This window comes from Halichoerus grypus, chromosome 6 (assembly GCF_964656455.1).
Source record: "Halichoerus grypus chromosome 6, mHalGry1.hap1.1, whole genome shotgun sequence".
NCBI lineage: Eukaryota > Metazoa > Chordata > Mammalia > Carnivora > Phocidae > Halichoerus > Halichoerus grypus.
In genome coordinates this window covers 168,288,410-168,309,087 of record NC_135717.1, presented here as the reverse complement: position 1 = coordinate 168,309,087, position 20,678 = coordinate 168,288,410, and the positions used below count along the sequence as shown (strand labels likewise).

Sequence of the window (20,678 nt, the reverse complement as noted above, 5' to 3'; positions counted from 1 at the left end):
GGATACCTGCCTTCCGAGGCAGCCGCTCACTCTCTCTTTGGCCAGCACTGCCTGTTGGGAAATTCCTTTGCCTTTCCCTGGCCTTGACAGGGCCACTTCTCCCCTGCCCCTGCTCTGAGGGGACCTCCGTCACAAGTCCAGCCTCTGGGGACATCTGTCTGGGTGGCAGCCGTGTTGCCCTGAGGATGAGGGTCCAGGGCCCTCTGAGGGCCCACTCTTCCCTGTCTGGTCCTCCTGCCTTCAGCTGGGAAAGGAATGAGGGTGAAGGGCCTGAACAGGGGGGGCGTCAAGGACGGCAGATGTGGTCACAGAGAGGACAGACCCCACTCCCGAGATGTATCATGAGCTTTATTCTGTCTTCTGAGTGATTTCCAGGACAGCCACTCATGCCTGCAAAACATTGCTTCCACCCTCTCAACGATGGGGGAGGAAGCTGAGGACCAGAGAGGGAAAGGGGGGTGGGGGGCGAAGGCCACACAGCGAGCGTGTGCCAGGGGCGGGAGAGGACCTCGGAGCCCGTGACCCTCAGCCCAGTGCTCCTTCCATGACCCCCGGCTGTCCCTTCAGCGGCCCAAGGAGGCGGCAGCCGTGCCATCCAGTTCCCAGGCTGACGTGGGGTCTGTGGAAGTCCTCAGATGTCCGCCAAGGCCCCCTGCAGATGCCCATCCCAGACCCTCTTCAGTACCGTGTCATTACCAGGCACTCGCACACCTCCGGAGATGGGGATCTCACCCCTTACAAGACAGCTACTCTCTCCCTGACCCCACGAAAGGTGTGCGTGTGTCAGTGGGGGTGGAGGGGACGAGAGACTGCCTCCCCTCCCCTGGGGAGCCCACCTCGCTCCGGCTCGCCCACTCAGGCTGGTGGTGGGGCAGACGCAACCGTATCTCCTGCTTTCCTGCCAGGGAACTGCCCTCCAGGGTCTCCCCCAGAGCCCGTGTGAGGGGGTGAGAAGGGCTTCTGAGAAGGAGCCTGTTCAAGGAATCCTCCTCCAGGCTGGGGCCTCCCTGAAGGCAGAGTTGCTTGCGTGCGTGCTGGGAAGTCAGCTCAAGCCTTGATGCGTTACCGTGGGTCTCAGGGTGCCAGGACCCGCTGGGGCAGCCCCTCACCACCACAGGACCCCTGGTCAGTGGTCAGCAGAGAGGCTGGGGCTGAGGCTCTGCCACAAGCTTCTATGTCATTCAGTGGCACGGGCGCTGCCTCCAGGCCGCCCTCCTGGTCACCACGGTTCACAAAGCTCTCTCTTCTTGGCTTCGTGGCTGTACCACCAGCCCTGCTTGCATACATCTGTCAGGGATGCTCTCTGCCATTTTCTTGAGGATTCCCACCTGCCCCTCCTCCAAAATGGACATCCTTGCGATTGGAACCCACTCTGCTCTTGGCTTCCCTGCAGCCTTCGGTCGGAGCCCCACCAGCTCAGGCATCAAGTGCGGACATCTCCAGCCAGAAGCTCCTTAGGTGGATCCAGTACAATCTTGTCCTTCTACTGAAAGGAAGTGGTCCATGAGGAGGGAGGTGGCAGGTGGGGCACCGCTGGGATCTGCACTGGGGCTGTTACCGTTGCTGGGGGTGAAGGGCACAGACAGAGAAGGCACCAAGACGTTTCTATCCAAACCCCGCAGTTTTCCAAGAACCAGAGGAGTGTGACTTGGCAGAGGACACACAGCAATTTGGAGACGGAGCTGGGATGGAGTCTGCAGGCGCTGGGCTCCTAGTCCAGTGCTCCTGGCGTCTCCTGGCGGTCCTGTCTGTGGGTCTGAGCTGTGTGTGTGTGTCCCTCAGGCAGGGACGGCCAAGCCCCAGCCAAAGACAGGGGAGGGGCTGGCTGAGACCCCCCTGAGCAGAAGGAGGAGGCATTACCATGGCCAAGGGCGGGAAGCACTCAGGATCCCCACGGCTCCTCCTCCCTCGAGGGCCGACAGCGTTTCAGAGTCCAGGAGATGTTTCACAGAAGAGGAGACTGAGGCCCAAAGGGAGGACAGGGTGCTGGGTTCTGGGGCTGCTTTCCTCGCTCCTTGCTGCAGTGACGTGGGCAGGGGGCGGGGGCCTTTCCTGGCAGTGCCTGGGTGCCGGGGGCCGGGGGACCTAAGTGCCACCTCTGAGCCCGTGAGGCTTCCCACCCACCCTCCTGAGCCCTGCCCCCTCTACCCCCCACTCCTGGTAGCTCAAAGTCATGGGGGTGGGGACAATGTCTATGCGCCAGAAAAGGGTGTCCTGGGGTGGGATATAAGTCTCCAGGTACCACAGGTCATGGGGTTCCCGTGACCCCTGGACCCCCCGGCACCACCTCTCAGGAAGCTCAGTGCTTGTTGGCAATCTTCTTCTTCCGAGCAGAGACCAGGTCGTAGAAGGGGACACGGGTGATGCTGGCTCTGAAATGAGAGCAGGTGAAAAGATCGCAGGGCTGGGCTGGCTGCCAAGGGGCTCCCAGCTCCCAGGGTTTGTAGCAGGGGCGCGGGTCTCCCAGGGAGGGGATGGCCTGCCGGGCTGCAGGAGAAAGGCCAGATGGCCCCACCAAGGACCAGGTTACGGTGAGTCAGCCTTTCCCGGAGTCCCACAGGCCGGGCAGGAGAGGGTGAGGCTGAGAGCGGACAGCCTTGGGAATTCTGCGCCCTCCCCCAGTTCTCGGGACCCCTCTTCAGACTCCCAGAAGGAGGAGGAAGGAGCCCAGATGGAGCCAGCAGGCCTGCTTGCCCCCCACTGGCTATGTGCGGGGGCAGGGCCCTCCCCTGGGCGGGGCTCGGGGCCTCATCTGTAAAATGGAGGTCAGAGTGGGTTTGGCCTGGGCACTTCACAGGACTGCTGCACGGCTTGAGGGGAAAGACCCCGCAAGTCCCTGGGACACAGCCCCTGGCCCGGCAACCCCTCGGTGTCATCCTCTGGCTGACAGGACCCACCATCACCCACGTCTCCCCATTGGCTCTTGCCCCACACCTGGCTCCCTCCACTGCCCATCCCGGCACCTCAAAATCAGCCCCTACACCATGGCCTTCCTCACCTGGCCACACCCCTTCTCTGTTTACCAGTCTCCCCAGTGCCCCCAGGAGAAACCCGCACTAGTTGCCATGGCGACTAAGGACTTGGTCTCCCACTGCCCGGTCCCTGCAGAGCCAGGCCCCCCGCACTGCCCGGCACCAGGCCCCCCAGGACACCAGGCTGCTGTCCAGGGAGGCCCTGCACTGACCTGCCCTCTCGTCTTTGCCGGTACTGGTCCTTTCCCTTAGAGAGCCCTTCCCTCCCTCTCCACCAGGTCTTTCCAGGGCCCCTTTGGATCCTGGTGCCAATGAGAGCGTCATTCAAGAGCACTGACCACGGGTCAGGCACTGGGCAGAGAGCTTTACATGCAACATCTCACGGGATCGTTCCGCCAGCCCATGAAGTTGGGGCCTCGCTCCCCTGTGTCCTGGGGCCTGGCTACAGAACCTGGGTGGCAGGGATTTGCATGCCAGAGACAAGAGGGAGATTCTGGATTTAACCCCTTTTGCGGACAAGGAGACAAGGCCCAGAGAGAAGCAGGGGCCTCCGGGAGGGACAAGAGGCCCAGCCGGCCCTTACCGGATGGCCTCGATCCATTGGTCGCGCTCGTCGGCGCTGGACGCAGAGATGCGGTAAGACTCGTGCTTGCCCTCCACCACCTTGCCCTCGCCGTCCGTCTTACACGCCTTGATCTTCTGGCCCCGGCAGCTGGGGTTGTAGAGCTCCAGGCAGAACTGCGGGGAGGTGGCCGGGTGAGGGCTGGGCAGGGGTGGGAGGAGAGGGCGGCCGGGCCGGGCTTTCCCGGGCATTCAGCGAGGACTAGCCACTTGGGGCTCAGACCGACAGCAAGACACACCCCACCCCGGGCCGGCTTCCCGTGCAGGGCCAAGGGGCAGGAGCTGCTCCTCCTCACGTTGAGAACCTACTATGTGCCAGGCACGACCTAAATCCACCGTTTCCCCTAAAACCCCCAGCTGACTGCTGGGGAAACTGAGGCTCAGAAAGGAGCAGAGACTTACTCAAGGTCATCGGCCAGTGTCAAAGGCAGGCTCTGAGAGACAATGAGACCATGCCCTTTTGATGCCATTGACCTGCCCCCAGGACCCACGGCCTCGGGAGGGAAACTGAGGCAACCCTAAACCCCACCGAGGGCTTTCTGGAGGGTCCAGGCCAGCCGCCCCCTGGCCTCCCTCCCCATTTCAGAAATTCCCCCAGCGGCTGGGGCTCTCAGGACCCCACTGCGCCACCTACTGGCTTCTTGGGGTCATCCACCTTCTGCACGGAGAGGTTCTCCAGCGGTATGATTCCCCGTGGCTCCTTGTCCTGCAAGAGGGGCCGGGGAAGGCCAGGATCAGCAAATGCAGCCTTGACACCCAGGGCAGGGAGTGAACTTGTGGGGCTCCCCAAACTCATAGAGGAGTGCACTCATCTCCCCAGACTCTGTCCAGCCTTGGAGGGGGAGGGGAGCAGCGCACAGAGAGCCCGGGCAGGGAGTTAGGAGGCTGCCCCTCCTCCTCCTTGCCGCTCAGTTTCCCCCCCTGTGAAATGGGTGCGGAGGGGGGCTGAATGATCTCAAAGGGGCCCCAAGCTCTGTGAGTGGACTGATTAGCACTAGTCTGGGAGTAGGGAGAGGGGCAGGGGCAGGCTCAGGAGCACCCTGCTTACAGTGGTGAATTCGAAGTAGTAGAGACAGTTGTCGGTCAGGATGAACCAGCGGCGTTTCCACGTCTTCACGCGGCCCCCTGCGAGAGGCCAATGGCGCAGTCAGCCAGACTTCCTCTCCCTGGGCCACTGACCCTTCCTTCCGTGAGAGCGGGGCCTGGAGAGCTTTTCTCTGCCCCTTCCTCTCAAGCCTCCTAACCCCCAGCCCACCACACTTTCCCCCAGACCCATCACTTTGTCCCTCAAACACCCTAGCGGCGCCCATCACCCCAGGCTACCCCTGTCCGCTTGAGCTGGCATTCGAGGCTCCTCCAAGATCAGGCCCCAGGACCAGTGGCCGCCCTTCCCCCTCAGTTCATCCCTTGGCCGGCTCCCTGCCTGGCACTGTGCTAAGTATTTCGTCTTTCGCTTGCCAGACAATGTTCTAGATGTTTTTAGAAAATATTTGCTTATTAATCCCTAGAACTGCCTATGAGGAGGGGACTGTTATTAACCCCATTTTACAGATGAAGAGACCAAGGCACAGGGAGGCGCAGTCATCTGCTCAAAGTCCTGCAGCGGAGCTCAGATTCGAGCCCAGTGTCCTAGCTCCAGAGCCCAAGTGCTTGGCCATTTTGCCACACATTGAACCCTCCCAGTGCTCGTGATGACCATTTCACAGCCGTGGAAACCAAGGCCGAGGAACCTGACCACTGGCACGTGCAGGGAGGAGCTGGGATCTGTGACTTAGAGTCTCCCTGGGGCTGGGAACTGTCTGTCGGGCAAGGAAGGAGTCGCCATGGTCTGCAGAACGGCTGGCATCCGGGCATGGGGCCGTGGAGGGCTTGGGCGGGCATCCCCAGCCCAGGTCTCTGTTGCAACACGAGGTGTCTGTCCTTACCTGTCTCCAAACGCCACCATCCCTGGCTGGGCTACCTCCGCTGGGGAGGCATCCAGGAGTGCTGGGCCCTGCAGTTCCCCTGCCAGATTTGGCAGTCTGTCCCTGCTGCGAGAGCCGTCACCCCAGCCCCCACCCGTGGCTCCTCTCTGCAGGCTGGAGGTCCTCCCAGCCCCCTTGTCATGCTGAAGGGAAGCTCCCCTGAGCCACATTCCGTCCCATTTCCTCCCCCATCCTTCAGGGACACCCAACCTTCTGCCCACCCACTTGTTGGCTGTGTGGCCTCAGACAGGTACCCCAACCTCTCTGGGCCGGGCTTCCTCAGAAGCCCTCCAGGAAGAGAGAGAGGCCTGTAGTTGAAGGGTCTATGGGCCTCTCATCTCCTCTTCCTGCTTGTCCTCCCCTCCCCCACTGTCCCCTTCCTGCCCAAGACAGACAGATGGAGGGATGGGGCAGGCGGACGGCTGGAGGGCGGGGGTGTTGCCTGACTCCACCCCTGAGGCTGCATGTCAATGTGTGCGTGCGTGGTGTGTGCTTGCATGTGTCTGAGTGCACGTGCCACGTGCCCGAGTGTGCCCGAGCGTGCGCCTCACCCAGTTTGAGCAGCCAGCCCTCGCGGTCGGGGTTGAAGAAGGTGTGAGTGAGGTCATTGCCGTCGTCCTCCGGGATGGAGAAGGGTTCGCTCTTGATGCTGTCAAAGAGGTTCTGGCCCCAGAGAGGGGCGGGGAAGAGCGGGCTGTGATGTCCACCCCAGTCCGGAGCCTGGACCCTGCTGGGTCCGCGTGGCCTGGAAACGCTCCCTGCTTCCCCCAGGCCGCTGGGGCCCCCAACCCCACCGCATGCCAGGTCCCCCCGCTCTGTTGCCAGAGCAGTGCACGCACGCGGAGGCCGCTCCTCAGAGAGACTGTGCCCAGCTGCCTCGCCCATGCCTGTCTGCTTGCTGGGCTGGGTCTCCCCCACTGGGTGGGGCGCTCCCCCAGGGCAAGCCTGGGTGTCACAACCCCCAGGACTCCCCCAGGGCCTGGCCTCAAACAGGTTGGCAGCTCTTTACCGACCAGTCGGTTGATGGTCCCCCCCTTTCCTCCCCGCCCCGGCCCCCGTTGCTAGAATTCCAGAAGAGCACCGGCTTTGGCGTCAGGCTATCTGGGTTAAAGTCTCAGCTTAGTCACTCGATGGCTGTGTGACCATGGGCATGTTCCTCAACCTATCTGAGCTGCTGGTCCTCATCAGCAGAAATAGAGAGAAAGATGCTGACCCCTCAGAGTTCTGGGGTGGGGTGGGGTGGGGGGGGTAAATGGACTACACAGGGGTCAGAGCCCCTCCCTGCCCTAAGTCTAGGGGAAGGTGAAGAGGAGGGAGGGAGGAGTACAGCTTCTGCCTTCACCCAGCCACCCAGCGCCCCTCTTACAGGTCAGATGAGGGAGTCAGAGACCATCACCCCAGTGTCTGAGAGTGTTGCCGACAAGGACACCCGGCTGGGACCTGTACACCCCCACACCTGTCTGCCTGTGTGTGCACACACAGACGCTCAGACATACTCACACACACACTGGGGCAGAGCAGCCAGAGTCAGGGCCTCCTTGGGTAACATCCATGAGGGCAGGGGGGCCCCCCTTTTGCTTAGCTGCAGTAGCAGAGACTTCCAGGTATACCCTGGGTAGGGGGACACGGAGGAGCGACCAGGGAGACGGGGATTGACTGCCTGTGTCAAGAAGCCCAGCCCAAGGACAGACTCAACATGGGATGCCGAACTTGGCTCTCAAGGGCAGGGACCTGTTCCAGGTGGGCTGTGGTCGCAGGGCTGGGAGTTCCCAGAAAGCAGATTTCAGTTCTCCATGCAGGACGTTCTAGCAGTTAGAGCTGCTAGCATATGGATGGAGCAACCTGGTATGGTAATGAGATCCCCGTCACTGGAGGTATGCAAGCCAGGGCAGAGACCTGTCATCCCGGTGTGTTTTGAACCCCCTGCCACAGGGCCCTGTGTTCTGTGATCAACCTGCCTGTGTTTCCAAGTGTTTGGAAAAACATTCTCAACTGTTTCAGCTTATTAAAACCAGACCCAGTGCTGGATCTCCATCTCGAAGATAATTAGCTCCCTTCTGTTGCCTTTGTGTATACTGCTGTTCCGATGGTTTCCTTGAGATTTGAAATGAAAAATTTCACAAGTACTGTTGGATTCCCCTAAGGTTTTAGAAATGGTGTTTGCTGGGTTTTGCTGACCCGATAGCTCCGGGGTGGGGCGGGGGTGGGGGTGGTTACAATCCCACCAGAAGCAGCTTTTCCTGGGCTTCGGATGGACTCCAGAATCCCTGGCTCAGCCTGGCTGCGCTGGGGTGGGCGTAGGGAGAAGCAGGGACCACAGGCCCTTTTTTGGAACCCCCGCACCCCTAGTGCAGCTGGGGAGCCCTGTTGCCCCTCCTGCCCAGGCCCAGCCCTGGGAATTCCCAGGTGGTGCTGGCTGATGGAACAAAGGCCAGTGGCAGAAAGGCCTTGTCAGCAGAGCTGTCAGCACAGACAAACGTTTGGGAGGCCCAGGACGCAAGCAGGGGGCCAGACAGGGGGGTCTCATCCTCCGCGGTACCCACAAGGGGCCCCCTGGCAGCTTCTGCGGGTGGCCTATCAGCTTGCACGTTCTGCCCCCCACAAAGGAAACAGCACGGTTCATCTACCGTTCCTGCACCTTGTAAACACCAGCCCTCCCCTGTAAGTAAACACCCCTGTGCGGGGGCGGGGGGGGTGGGGCTGGTGGCCACCAAACCTGGCTGGGTAGATGCCACCTTCCAGCGGTTCTGCTGGTCTTGTCTCTGTCTCTCTCCGCCCCCGGTTTTCCTCTGGGGGCTCCCCCCCAGACACTCTCTGTCCAGGTTGCTGAGGGGGTGCACACTCCCTGCCCCCCTGCCCCAGGCTCCAGGAAGGAGCGAATGACTCCCATCTGGCCAATCAGAACATTTCCTCCTGCGGCCACGGTGCCTGGTTCAGGGAGGACGTGTGACCCAAGCCAGCCAATAAGCCTTAGTTCTGGGACTTCAGTTTTAGCTGCTAAGTGAGAATGAACCCTGAAGCTGCCTGGGCAGTCTCTGCCGCAGCTTGAAGAGAGCCTGTTTAGGAGGGAAGCCAACATGGAGGAAAAGGTTGCCGAGAGATGGAGAGACCAGATCGAGTCCTGACCTCACTGAGCACCTGGATCTAGCTGAGCCTGAAGCCGGCGGATCTGAAGCCAAATCGATCCCTGATCTTTTCCATTACACAAGTTGAGATTCCTTTAGCCAGGAAGCAACCGGTAACTGGGAAACACAGCCAAGTCCTCCATCCCCAAATCCTGCCTTCTGCTCTCTGCTGAAGGAAGGGCCCTGGAGTCAGAGAGGCATGGGTTCGAATCTGATGTCCTCGCAAACTATGAGACCCCTGGGCAGCTCCCGCTCTAGGAGGTCAGTTTCCTTTGCTGTGAACTGGGAAGGGTGCCCACTGCCTAAGGGTGTCAGGAGGAGTTAATGAGAACAGAGTGCTCAGAACCGGACCCGGTATGTGGTCAGTTCTGATGAAGATGTTTGGACAAAAACCCAGCAGGTCCAGGGCTGCCCACAGCAGAACATGCCCTGCACTGGGAGACTGTTCCCCTGCTTGAGCCTCAGTTTCTCCACCTATAACACCAGAGGCTGGAGAGCCCTCTTTCTTGGCCTCTCTCCTTTTTCTGCTCTTCCACCTGAGCTCCCTCTCTGGGCAGCTCTCTCAAGGTGAGTGGCCCCCTTCTTGGCATTTCTTGGGTGCCTGTCAAGTGCCAGGAGCTTGAAGTGCATTAACTTGGCTTCTCAGGAGAACCACCAGGGGGCACCATCATCTGCCCACTTTGGGGGTGAAGAAACTGAGGCTCACACTCAAGGTCACATAACCATAAAGGGCAGAGCTAGGATTTGATCTCCTATCCTCTGAGTCTGCACCCTGTACCTTTGCCCTGAGTCTCTTAGGCATTCTGCCTCATCCCTATCAGGATAGCCAGGGCAAGACGGGCTCAACCCGCCTGTCCCCTGCCTCCCATAGTGCACCTCTCTGAACCCTTGCCCAGCTTAAAAGCATTATGTGTCCTCAGCAGGGCCCAAGCTCCAGTACCACGATGGGAAATCTTTCCACAAAGTGACAAACTTTGAATATCTGAAGGTGCTTAAAGGTGAGGTCTTGCTTTACATATAGGGAAGATGAGGCCCAGAGAGAAGGCAGGCATATGCCCCCCAACCACACAGCACCCAGGCTTCCCCCCAGACTTCTGCGGTAAAAGCCCTGAACAGCAAGGACCAGGCTTGTGTGGTTCTCTTTGCACCTTGGGAAGGGGCTAATAAACCCTTCCCAGACCTCCCAGGCAGAGTGTGACCTTAAATTGAGATACTAGACCCTAAAGCCCCAGGAGGAGAAAGTTACAAGCTCTACACAAATGTAGCGCATTGTTATTAACAAAAGGCTTGAATTGGGAAACATGCCCAAGGAGGGAGGTGTTCAAGAAGGCTCATGGGGGAGTTTGGGGGGCTGAGGCAATAATGCTGGTGTGCCATTAACTCATTATCTGCCGGACCAGGTGTGCCCAGCCTCCTGTCACCGGCACCACAACGAGAGGACTTACCGATTCCCAAATTTATTTTAGATTTCGGGCACCTTGCTAAGTGCTGGGGTTTTAAAATTATTATTAGTTATTCTTCATAGTGACCTAAGCCACCATTTAGACCCTGTGCTCTGTACCTGGCAGGGGCTGTGCCCTTTACATTTTTACAAATTGCTACTCCCAGCAGCTCGGTGACGCAGGCGTCATTATCCTGGTTGAGAGAATGGTGGCTTGGAGAGGGGGGTGAGTCATTCCCCAAGGTCACCGACAGACAAACGGGGCAGACGGGGATTTGACTCGAGCTCTAACCAGCTCTCAAGGCCTCATTCTGTGCTGTGGTCCCCCCACCCCCACCCCCATGATAAACTTTCTCCTCTGGGGACCGAGGAGGGTGGTGGGCTAAGGGCGTGGCAGTTCTCAAACAGGGAGGGGCACCCGAGTCCTTCCAGACCCAGGCTTCCCCCCAGACCTGGCGGGGTGCTAAGCTGGGAGGGTGGGGTTCTCACCCTCTCCTCCCCTCCTGCCAGGCTGTCACCAGGAAGCAACGGGAGCTTTATTGAGTTCTGGGGCATCTTTAGTCCTGGAAATGAACTGTCAATTCATTTTTGCTGCACCAGGTTCTGCAGCTCACTCCTGTGTTTACAAAAACAGTTCCAGTTCCGTGTTGCCCATAGTTACCAGGCAACCCCCTGAGGCTCATTCGAAGCCTCCTTCCCCACCTTGCCACGTGTCCCTATCCATACATACCCACACCCCCAGCCAGCCACTGCGGACCCTTCTCCCTTTCCCAGCCAGGCGAGGCCTGGGTTCTGGCAGTTTCCCTTTTCTGGACTGTCCTTTCCCTGTTTCCCTCTGTGAAAACTCCCATTCAATCTTCAAGGCCCAGTTCAAAAGTCTTCTCCTCTGTGAAGTCTTCCAGGATGGCCTCCTTTCTCTGCCCCCAGGAGAGCGACAGTAATGTCCTCTGTGTCTCTGCCGCTATGTCCCCGTAGTTAGTACAGCATGGATCACATGGGGCTATAATTCACATAGGCATCATCTTCCCACCAGACCCTGAACTTGGCCTGGGTGGTTGATTCATCCCCGGGTGCCCTGTGCCGGGCACAGGACCTGGTGCAGTGTGGGGGCTGTTTGAGGAAGAGACGGGGAGGCCCGCGTTCTGCTTGGCTCGCAAGCTGCCTTGTGGAAGACCTCAGTTTCCCCCTCTCTGGAGGAGGGAAGGCTTTTAGCAGAGTCTGAGGATTTTCAGCCCTGACACGCAGAGACTCTAAGAATCTGGGATTCCAAGCAACACACCCGAGTTGTGTGAGGCGCCCTTTCTGGAAAGTGTGACTGATGGGTGCCCAGAGTTCCCCAAAGGATGAAGTCTGGGAGGACCTCCTGGGTGGTCTACAGCAGACATCCCCCTTAAGATGGGGGCCACTTGGGAGTGCCCATGTCAGGACCGACCCGTTTGGTGGTGGCCCAATTCAAGACGGTCACCAACCTGGGTGGTCCATCTCAGAGCCCCCTCTTGGAGTGGTCTATCTCAGAGGAGCCCCTCTTGGACTGTCCACCTAAAGACGGGCCCTTCCTGGATGCCTGGGGACCAGGAGGGTTGGGCCGCACTCCTCTTACCCGCAGCTGCTCCTCAGGCAGGTCACCGCCACCATTGATGCCTCGGTTCATGGACACGAAGCGCTCGAAGGGCGGCCTGTCCCGGACATTGGGGTTGTGGAGGCTGGTGTTGAGCATGATGATGGAGAAGGACAGGACGTAGCAGGTGTCTGCGAGATGGGACAGCAGTCACAGTCCTGGCCCTGGTCACTCTCGCCTCCTCTGCCCTGACCGCTTCGAGGGGCCAAGCATCAGCTGTCTCAACACCCCAAAGGTCCATGCTGTCCTAGCTTGGCATTCGAGACCTGGCCTCCTCCCCGCTCTTACAGGCCTCCCTGCTCCAAAGAAACTTCAGCTGCCGCGCTCCTGAGGCCTTCCCACGCCTTCCCACCCCTGCACTTTGACTCCTGCTGGGCCCCCTGCCAGGCACGCCCTCCCCTTCCCTTTGCTACCCATCTCAACCCTCCCCTTTCAGCTTGAGCTCAAGCCTCTCCCCGAGCTCTTCCAGCCTCCTTGCCCACTCTGTTCTCTGCCTCCTCAGAACTCGGAGAACACTTATTGTTGGCTATACTGTTCAAGGCTTAGTCACGTGCTGCTTGGCAATCTTGCCGGCATTGCAGGGCTCCTGGGGCCCAAGCTCCTGTTCCATTCTTCAGACTTTCATGGGCTTGGGGGCGAGGCCGGGCTGAGCATTTGGGAGGGAGGTGATTGCTCCTCTGGGGCATTTTTAGGCTCTGGGTCCAGAGCCAGAGAAGTCCAGCTGTGTCCCCAGCTCCCTGGTGGACCTTGGGAATGTACCTGACCTCCTCGGCTTTTCCATCTGTGACATCAGGAGGTTTAACCTGAAGTATCGTCATGCTCTAGGACATCAACGATTCTACCCCTGAAAACAGTGGCATCCAACAGAACCACCTAATAGCTGTCCATTCCCACCACAACCCTGTGAGGCAAGTGTCCTTACTAACCCCATCGTACAGAGCAGGGCACTGAGGCACAAGGAGCTTCAGTTACACGCCCAAGGCCACAAAATGACGCAGTTAGACTGATTCAAATCTGGTGCTTTAAAATTCTGTCCTTTCTGTAAGTATTTATTGTGCACCCATGAAATGCTCTGGACTGGGGACTCATTGGTGAATAAATTTGATATGGTCCCTACCCCTGTGGGGTATTTAGACTGGTGGAGGTGACAGATGATAAAGAAACACACCCCCAATTTATAGGCAACTACAAGAGAGGGCAGATGCTCCATGGGACCTGACTATGGTCACACAGCCATGGACAAGCCACGGCGCTTCTCGGAGTCTGTGTTAGACGTGGAGAGGAGAACACTGCTGACCTCAGAGCGGAGGCAAGGATTACCTGACTTTGCACAGGCCGCGCTCAAGAAATGGGATTCGTTATTGTTGCTGCGGTAACTTCAGGTACAGAGAAGAAGCCAGGACAAGCCTGCCGCGGAGACTTCTTGTCCACCCTGCTGGGGGCGGGGCGGTGTGTGCAGTACTGATCTTTGCTGGTATCTTTCTATACCCCTGTGCCCCCGACCTTCTGCCCAGCGTGTTTCCTGCTTCTGGCCTTTGCCCAGATGAAAACTCCTGCCCGAAGGGTCCTTTCTCCACCTTGACCCGCTGGAGAACTCCTATTCATCCTTTAAAGCCCTGTTCAGACCCCACTGCCTCTGGGAAGCCGTCCTGGATAGGCTGACTCTGCCATCGCTGCCCTCAGCCAGGGGGACTGTGCATCATTTCCTGCCTCCTCTCCCAAGGACCGGGCCCTGAGGCAGCCCTGCCTGACAAGCGTCCAGCAGAGGGACTGGCCCAGTGTTGGCACTCAGAGAAGAAGTCTGGGCTCCCAGGGTCTGGGTGCTCGGGGGGGACCTGAGAAGTCCCGCAGTTCCGGAGGGGTCCCGCAGCCCCACGTCCCCTCCCACACAGGCACCTGTGGACTGGAAGACGCCTGGGTTGCAGAAGCAGTATCGGGTGGCAAACGTCTCCATCATCCGGTCGATCTTCTGGGCCTCGCCTGGCAGCCGGAAGCTCCACAGGAACTGTCTGGGGGGAGGAATGGGGCGGTGGGTGGGGATCCCAGTGGCACGGGGTGGGGGGACCCTGGATAAGCTGCTATGCCTCTCTTAGCCTTAGTCTTTATTCTGTACATGGGAGAGTCTGCCCCTGTCCTCTAGGCGCTCAGGGAGGTGCCTTTTCTTTCAAAGTGGAGTGGGGCCCCCCTCCCCATCTGGGCCCAGAACCCTTTGTGGCCCCCTCCGCCTCAGCCCAGGGGAGGCCTCTGTCTGCCCTGGGATCTGACTGGGGACCCCTGGCCAGGTGCCTTCCGCTGGCTGGGCTTCCTGTTCTGTGAACTTAAACCCTTCCAGAGCTTCGAACTTAGCTCCCCAAGGGCAAAGGCTGTCTGTACGGCTCCTCTCACACCTCCTGCTGACCTCACCCCGGCCTGGGTGCCCAGGGACTGCTCAGTAACGAGCAAAAGAAGGAAGGATTGAATATTGGAGACTCCTGAGCACTTACCCCTCTCCCTTAAAGAGCGTGGGAATTGGAGGGTAGGCCACATGGCTTGGGTTCTAGTGGCTTCTTCCTTCTCTGCCTTGCAAACTCCTAATCACCCTTCAAAGCCCAGATCAAATGCCCCCATTCGGGAGCTGATTTTCCAGGCATTACTCATAGCAGCAAGACTTACTAAGCCAATTCTAAGTACTTTCTGTTTAGTTGGTACAGCCCTATGAATTTGGTACTGTTATTATTATTATTTTTATTTCTTTATTTTTAAATATTTAATTACTTATTTTATTTATTTGAGAGAGAACAAGTGAGAGAGAGCATGAGCAGGAGGAGGGGCAGAGGCAGGGGGAGAAGCAGACTCCCCGCTGAGCAGGGCGCCGGACACGGGTCCTGACTCCAGGACCCTGGGATCATGACCTGAGCCTAAGGCAGACCCTTAACCAACTGAGCCACCCAGGAGCCCCTATTATTATTATTTTTTAAAGATTTATTTATTTATTTGACAGAGGGAACGGGGTGGGGTGGGGCAGAGAGGGAGGGAAAGAACCTCGAGCAGACTCCCCGCTAAGCGCAAACCCGACGTGGGGCTCCATCCCAGGACCCTGATATCATGCCCTGAGCCGACACCAAGAGTTGGATGCCCAAATGACTGCGCCACCCAGGAGCCCCTAATTGGTCCTATTATTATTCCCATTTTGCAGATGAAGAAACTGAGGCACAGAGACTTGCCCCAGGGATGAGTCGCAGAGCTGGGATATGAACCGGGCAGTCTGGCTCCAGAGTTTAATATGTAATAATAAAGGGAATACCTACTGCTCTGTAACACTAATCTCAAAAGTAGTGGGAATAGCAGAAGTAGTAGTAACAGTCGTCACGATAATCAAATACGGCTGTAATAATGTAAGATCACGAGGAGCAGTGGTCGCAGGAAGGTGATCAGAGGTATCAGAGACCAAGGGGTGATGCTGTTTTGTGCCATGAGTGTGGCTCCTGATCCCCCTGCCCCGCCCCAGGCTGGGCCACCCCCGGGGGCGGGGCCCTGCTCTCCGGACCACTCACCTGAGGGCTTGCACGAGGTTGAGGTTGGCAAATTCGTGGCAGTCCACAAAGGCGTGGAGGACCTGCAGGTTGAAGGGATCCCTGGAGAGGGCAGGAAGGAGGGCACATGCACTTGGGAACTTGCTGGCACCCACCTCCTGGAGGGGGCTGGGGGGGGAGGGGGGACGGGAGCCACGTCCTCCTTCTGGACCCAGCCACCTTCTGGTCTGCTCACCTCTGTCTGAGCTCACATCATCCCCCACACCCCCCCATGGTGTGTTCACCCGGGAGGAGAGCCCTGGCTTCGGAGCAGCCTGCCCTGCGTCAAGTCCTTCCTCTGTCACTTCCTGCCTGGATGACCCTACTCAAGCCGCTGGACCTCCCCAAGCCCCCGTGTCCTCATCCGTAAAATGGAGAGAACCACGCCTACTCCTATTTCTTCCCACTTCCCAGCTCAAATCTGGAAGCTCTGCCCTTTTCTGCCACCTGCATCCTCTGCTCTCTTAGGAGAAGGAATGTGTTCACCGGGGAGCCTGGGAGAAGAGTCGCTGGTCTAGCTCCCCTCTTGTCACTTACAGCCCACCTGGCACCCCCAACAGCCAGAGGGGTCCTTTCTCACCACTCCTCTGCCCAGAACCCTCCCATGGAGCCCCACCTTGTCACCTACTACTTCTTCCCTCCCTTGGTCTCTTCTAATCTCACCAGCCTGCTGTTCCTTGAGCATGCTTCTGCTCCAGGACTTTGCATGTGCTGTTCCCTTTGTTTGGAATGTTCTTCCCCCAGATGTCTTCACTGCTTACCCCCTTTAAGTGTCAAGCATCACTTTCTCCACGTGACCCTTCCTCCACGAGACCCTTCCTATCTATAATATTTAAAGTCACAGCCCTTGACCCACGGTTCCTAGTGGTTCTCATCTCCCTTCCCTACTTTATTTGCATTCCAAAGAACTTGCAATTTTCTAACATATTTTACATATGTTGGGATCTGTCTTTTAATGTTATCTCCCTGAGGGCAGGAGTTTTGTTTGTCTTGTTCACTGGGATAAATTCAAGGATTACATACCGCCTGGCACATGGTAGATACTAAAAAATATCTATTTGTTAAACAAATGAGTGAATGAAGGAAGGAAGGAAGCCAGGCTTTGGTTCAGAAGGTGGAGGGGAGTGATCAGTTAGCCCTCTCAAGCCCAAGAGTTATGATTCCCCTAACATAATTCACTCCCTCATTTACCTGCACACACACACACACACACACACACACACACACACACCTGCACACCCTCATTCCCTATCTCCCTAAGGCCACACCCCACCTTACCTCTCCCCCAGGTAGGTGCCAATGGCCGTCTTGTTGAGGCCCTCGCCCTTGTACAGGAACTGCGCGATGTCCTGGACGTTGGGGGTCAGCAATTTGTGCTCAGTGAGATACTGGATGCCCTGGAGGGGGTACACAGAGCCCACGATCAGCCCCCACACAGCTGCTGGCCTGAGAGGAGGAAGGGAGGGGGCCTCCGTGGCCAGAGTGTGGGACAGGTGGTGGGGCACTGGGGCCTGGCATTCTGACATAGGCACAGACTGTTTTGGGAAGTTCTGTCCTCCTTAAGAGAAGCTGACTTTGTAAGGTGGTGAGTCCCCCATCACTGGAGGCATGCAAAGAGAGAGAGCATTTCTGCAAACCAGGTTCACGCCATGGTCTCCCCAGGTCCCCTTCAGTCTGAACTCTAGGATTATATGCTTCAATGATTCTATGAATTTATAACTTTAAGATTCAATGATTCAGACATTTCTTCTGTCCCCTTAAAGCTCATATATTTAAAAATAGTGTTTCATTTTTTTTCTCACAAATAATCTATGTCCATTGTATATAAATCAGAAAAAACCCAGCTAAATCCAAAGGAGAGGAAATGGCCGAATCCCACCACTCAGAGGGAGACAGTGTCCAACGTGGCGCCTTTCCTTCCCTTTCTACGTGAAACTGCTTTTCTGATCTGACGATATCACACACACCTCTTGCCCCCCACCAGCCCCGGCACTCAGAATCTGTCCAATTTTGGGAGTTTGAGGAGTTGGTCTCTGGTTTTCTGTGAGGGCTCCTTCATGTCCCTGTCTGTCTTGGGGAAGAGGTTGCTGGAAGATGGGGGGCAGGTGGGAGGGAGGCTCTCAGTGACAGACAGAAGGTCCTCCGGTGCTCTGGTGGGAGTAGGAGTTAGTGTGCATGTGTGTGTGCATGCGTTGTGTGTGTGTGTGTGTGTGTGTGTGTGTGCCGCGTGGATGGGGCCGGGGTCCAAGGGAGGCGAATGGGTGTGTGACACTGTGATGGGGAAGAGGCAGCCTTCTCAGCCAGGGCAGTAAATTTCCAGGGACCCCTTGGCTGCCCTGACCCCACCTCCGTGTGTCAGCTTGTGGCTTCCTCCCGTCTTTGTTCGAGCAGGAAGGGAACCGGCTGCCACCTAGCTGGCTGAGAGGTGGGGCTGGGGTTGCTCGGAGGCAGGGGGAGAGGTGGGGGGGTGTAGGGGGAGTGGGGGAGGGGCAAGCCCTGGGTGCTCCGTGCCAGGGGCCCCAGACTGGCTCCCCCTGTCAGAGAGGCTGGAAGACACTTCTGGAGACTGAGCCCCAGGATCTAAGGGCCCCACTGTCCAAAGACCTACTCACAAAGGAGGAAGCGGACGCTCAGCCAGCGGACTCCAAGTCTGTGGGCTTCACGCAATGTCCCCACATCCTCCTGGCTCCCACCTCATGCTATGCTATGGGGTGACAGAGCCCTTCAGCCCTGACGGACTGTGGGACACTGGACAGGTACTGAGCTCTGCTGGGCCTCAATTTCCTCATTTGTAAGGTGGGTAGTTGTCAGTTGAGGGGAACAAGAGGCCATTGTGAAGGTCTCCAGCCTATAGCTCCCCCGGCCCCAGGACCACCTGAGCCCCCCACAACTGCCTACCTTCATGGGGTCCATATTGAACTTCTTACGCCCGATGCATAGCTCCTTCTCCTTCTGCACCAACCGGCTGTAGACACAAAGATGTCAGGCTGGACTGCCCCAGGACCCCAGGGCACCCCCTCCAAGCCCTAAGGATGCTTTGCTCAGCTAGAACCAGTATTCCCCAAGAGCCTCCAAGTGGGGTCCTCACACCCTGCATCGGAATCACCTGGGAGAGCACGAGAAATGCAGGATCTGGGCCCCTCCCAGAGCTACTAAATCAGATTCTTCCGATGGGCCCGGCGCCAGCATTTTAACCAGCTCTGGAGCCATGGCCTTGGGAGGCCAGAGTTGCTCCAGGGAGAGCATTTAGAGGGGCCTCTGCAGGATAACAGGGAGGCTGGGGGTGAGGGCACGGGCTCTGGAGCTGGACTCCTGGTGCAAATCCCACTCCGCTACTTTGTTGGCTGAGCCACATAAGGTGAATCACTTTATCTCTCTGGGACTCAGTTTTCTCCTCTGTAAAATGGGGATGACACCATCACCTGCCTCCCAGCATTGTGGAGAGGTGAAAGCGTTCAAAATAGCTCGGTGGTAGGTGCTCTGTAGATGTGTGTTATTGTTGGAGCTGGAACAAGGCCTCTGGAGACCCAGGGCAGCCACGTGTGTGTCCATGCTTGCCTGTGTGATTGGTGAGTGGGGCTAGAAAGGTGATCGGAGACCAAGGGGTGGCAGGGGCAGGGCTGATTTCCTGAGACAAAGTTGTAGCAGTCAGTATCTGAGGCCTTAGGGGATTATGTAGGGACCAACATTCTCTCTCTCTTTCTTTTTTTTTTTTTTGAGAGAGAGAGAGAACAAGAGAAAGCATGAGCAGTCGCGGGGCGGGGGGCAGGCAGAGGCAGAGGGAGAAGGAGACTCCCCACTGAGCCGGGACCCCAAACTGGGGCTCGATCCCTGGACCCTGGGATCATGACCTGAGCTGAAGGCAGACGCTTAACTGACTGAGCCACCCAGGCGCTCCTGAACCAAGATTCTTATTCTCCACAAGTGGGGAAACTGAGGCCCAGGGAGGGAAGGGGACCAGCTCCAGGTCACAGAGCCAGTGGGAGTCTTCCCACAGGAGGGGCGTGTGGATGACACCCTATGGGTGGAGTGAGGTGGGCCAGCCTTGGCCTTGCCACGGCCAGGTTCTGGTCCCTGTGAGGCCCTTGGCTCCTGGTCCTCCTCCTTGGGGCTGAACTCCCCTTCTCCCGGCCCATCCCATGATGCTCGTGGCCAGCGACTGATCAGGGGCTGGGTCAGGGTGGGTTGGGAGAGACTTTGGGTGGAGGGGTTGAGGGTGGGGTGTCTCTCAAAAGAGGGGGCCGTTGGAAGTAAGGACCAGACCAGACCACGCGATGGAGTCTAGGGTCCTCCCTGTTCCTATCTCACCTCCACTGCCGCCTCCTCCAGGCTGACCCCTGGTTTCACCAGGGCCCTAGCCCCATGCATGGCCCCTTGCTCCCTCATGCTCATTCCTGGGGTGTGACATCTTTGGGAAGCCACCGTGGCAGCTTCTCAGTGTCCCCTGGCCCGGCCCCTCACCTCTCCTCCGCGGTCTCGAAGCAGTCAATCTGGGCAAACACATCTGCGATCTCGTCTTTCAGCTTCTGTGGGGTGGCAGGGGGCACGACAGGGCGGGAAAGTCAGGGACGGAGGGTGGGACAGAAAGAGATTCCCGAACACCCTCCCCCACACCCACTTGCACCCGTGGGCGTGACCCCCGACTCCACGGAGCTGCCCCTGAGTGCCCCTACCCCTGACAGACCACTTTCCCAGATATTTCTTATCCTCACAATCCCAAGCCAACCTATTGCCTGTTGATACCCAATTCCCCAAAGGCTCCTGTCTTGGGGGAGGCAGTCCCCAAGTCCCCACCCTTCCCCCCATTCTATTTCCAGCCTTCCTTCTCCCCTCTGTGGCTGTGGTGTCTCCTGCCTTTTAGACACTCCTCTCTGGCTTCCATCCCGCATCCAATGACTCTGCCATTCGCCCTTGACTCCGTGCCCACTATGGGCCAGGAGTTATGGGTACACCAGGGTACCAGAGAGTGCAGGCCCTCTTCTCAGGGACCTTGTAATCCCAGTGGAATTTACAGAAGAGGACGCTGAGGTGCAGAGAGGTGACGTGCCATGTCCAAGGTCTGATTCCAAGTCCGTGCTTTCCCCACTCCCCTCTAGCCTTTTTCATTTTGACCCTGCAGGAGGTGCCCAGGGGAAGAGGACCCCCTAATTACGCCAACCACAACCCCTGGGCAGATAGCAGAGTGGCGGCTTGTCCAGCACCCCCTTGCGGAGCAGCAACATGAGTCCCTGGCAAGAGCCCCTAGAACCCAGCCCAGCCCCTCCTCACCTTTCCCTGCAATCTGTGGCATGAGCGTGGTTCCCCAGGCTTGTCCGGGAACCCAGGGGCAGCATGGGGGTCTGGAGACTAGACCTGAGCCCAGTCAGCGTCTGCCCATGTGATGATC

At 58.0% G+C, this 20,678-nt stretch overlaps 1 protein-coding gene across 1 annotated transcript in view; it reads right to left on the bottom strand.

The window, feature by feature from the left end:
• Window positions 1-327: 327 nt before the first annotated feature.
• The window catches only part of CYTH4 (cytohesin 4), a 28,400-nt gene continuing 8,049 nt past the window's right edge, over window positions 328-20,678 (bottom strand). Inside the window, exons 3-13 of the mRNA XM_036108706.2 lie at window positions 19,754-19,818; window positions 18,191-18,257; window positions 16,571-16,689; window positions 15,275-15,355; window positions 13,638-13,750; window positions 11,724-11,872; window positions 6,109-6,220; window positions 4,642-4,718; window positions 4,228-4,299; window positions 3,556-3,710; window positions 328-2,372 (exon numbers count right to left, since the gene is read on the bottom strand). Coding sequence (XP_035964599.1) covers window positions 2,300-2,372; window positions 3,556-3,710; window positions 4,228-4,299; window positions 4,642-4,718; window positions 6,109-6,220; window positions 11,724-11,872; window positions 13,638-13,750; window positions 15,275-15,355; window positions 16,571-16,689; window positions 18,191-18,257; window positions 19,754-19,818 — 1,083 coding nt within the window. The 3' untranslated portion in view covers window positions 328-2,299. The remainder of the gene's footprint in view (window positions 2,373-3,555; window positions 3,711-4,227; window positions 4,300-4,641; window positions 4,719-6,108; window positions 6,221-11,723; window positions 11,873-13,637; window positions 13,751-15,274; window positions 15,356-16,570; window positions 16,690-18,190; window positions 18,258-19,753; window positions 19,819-20,678) is intronic.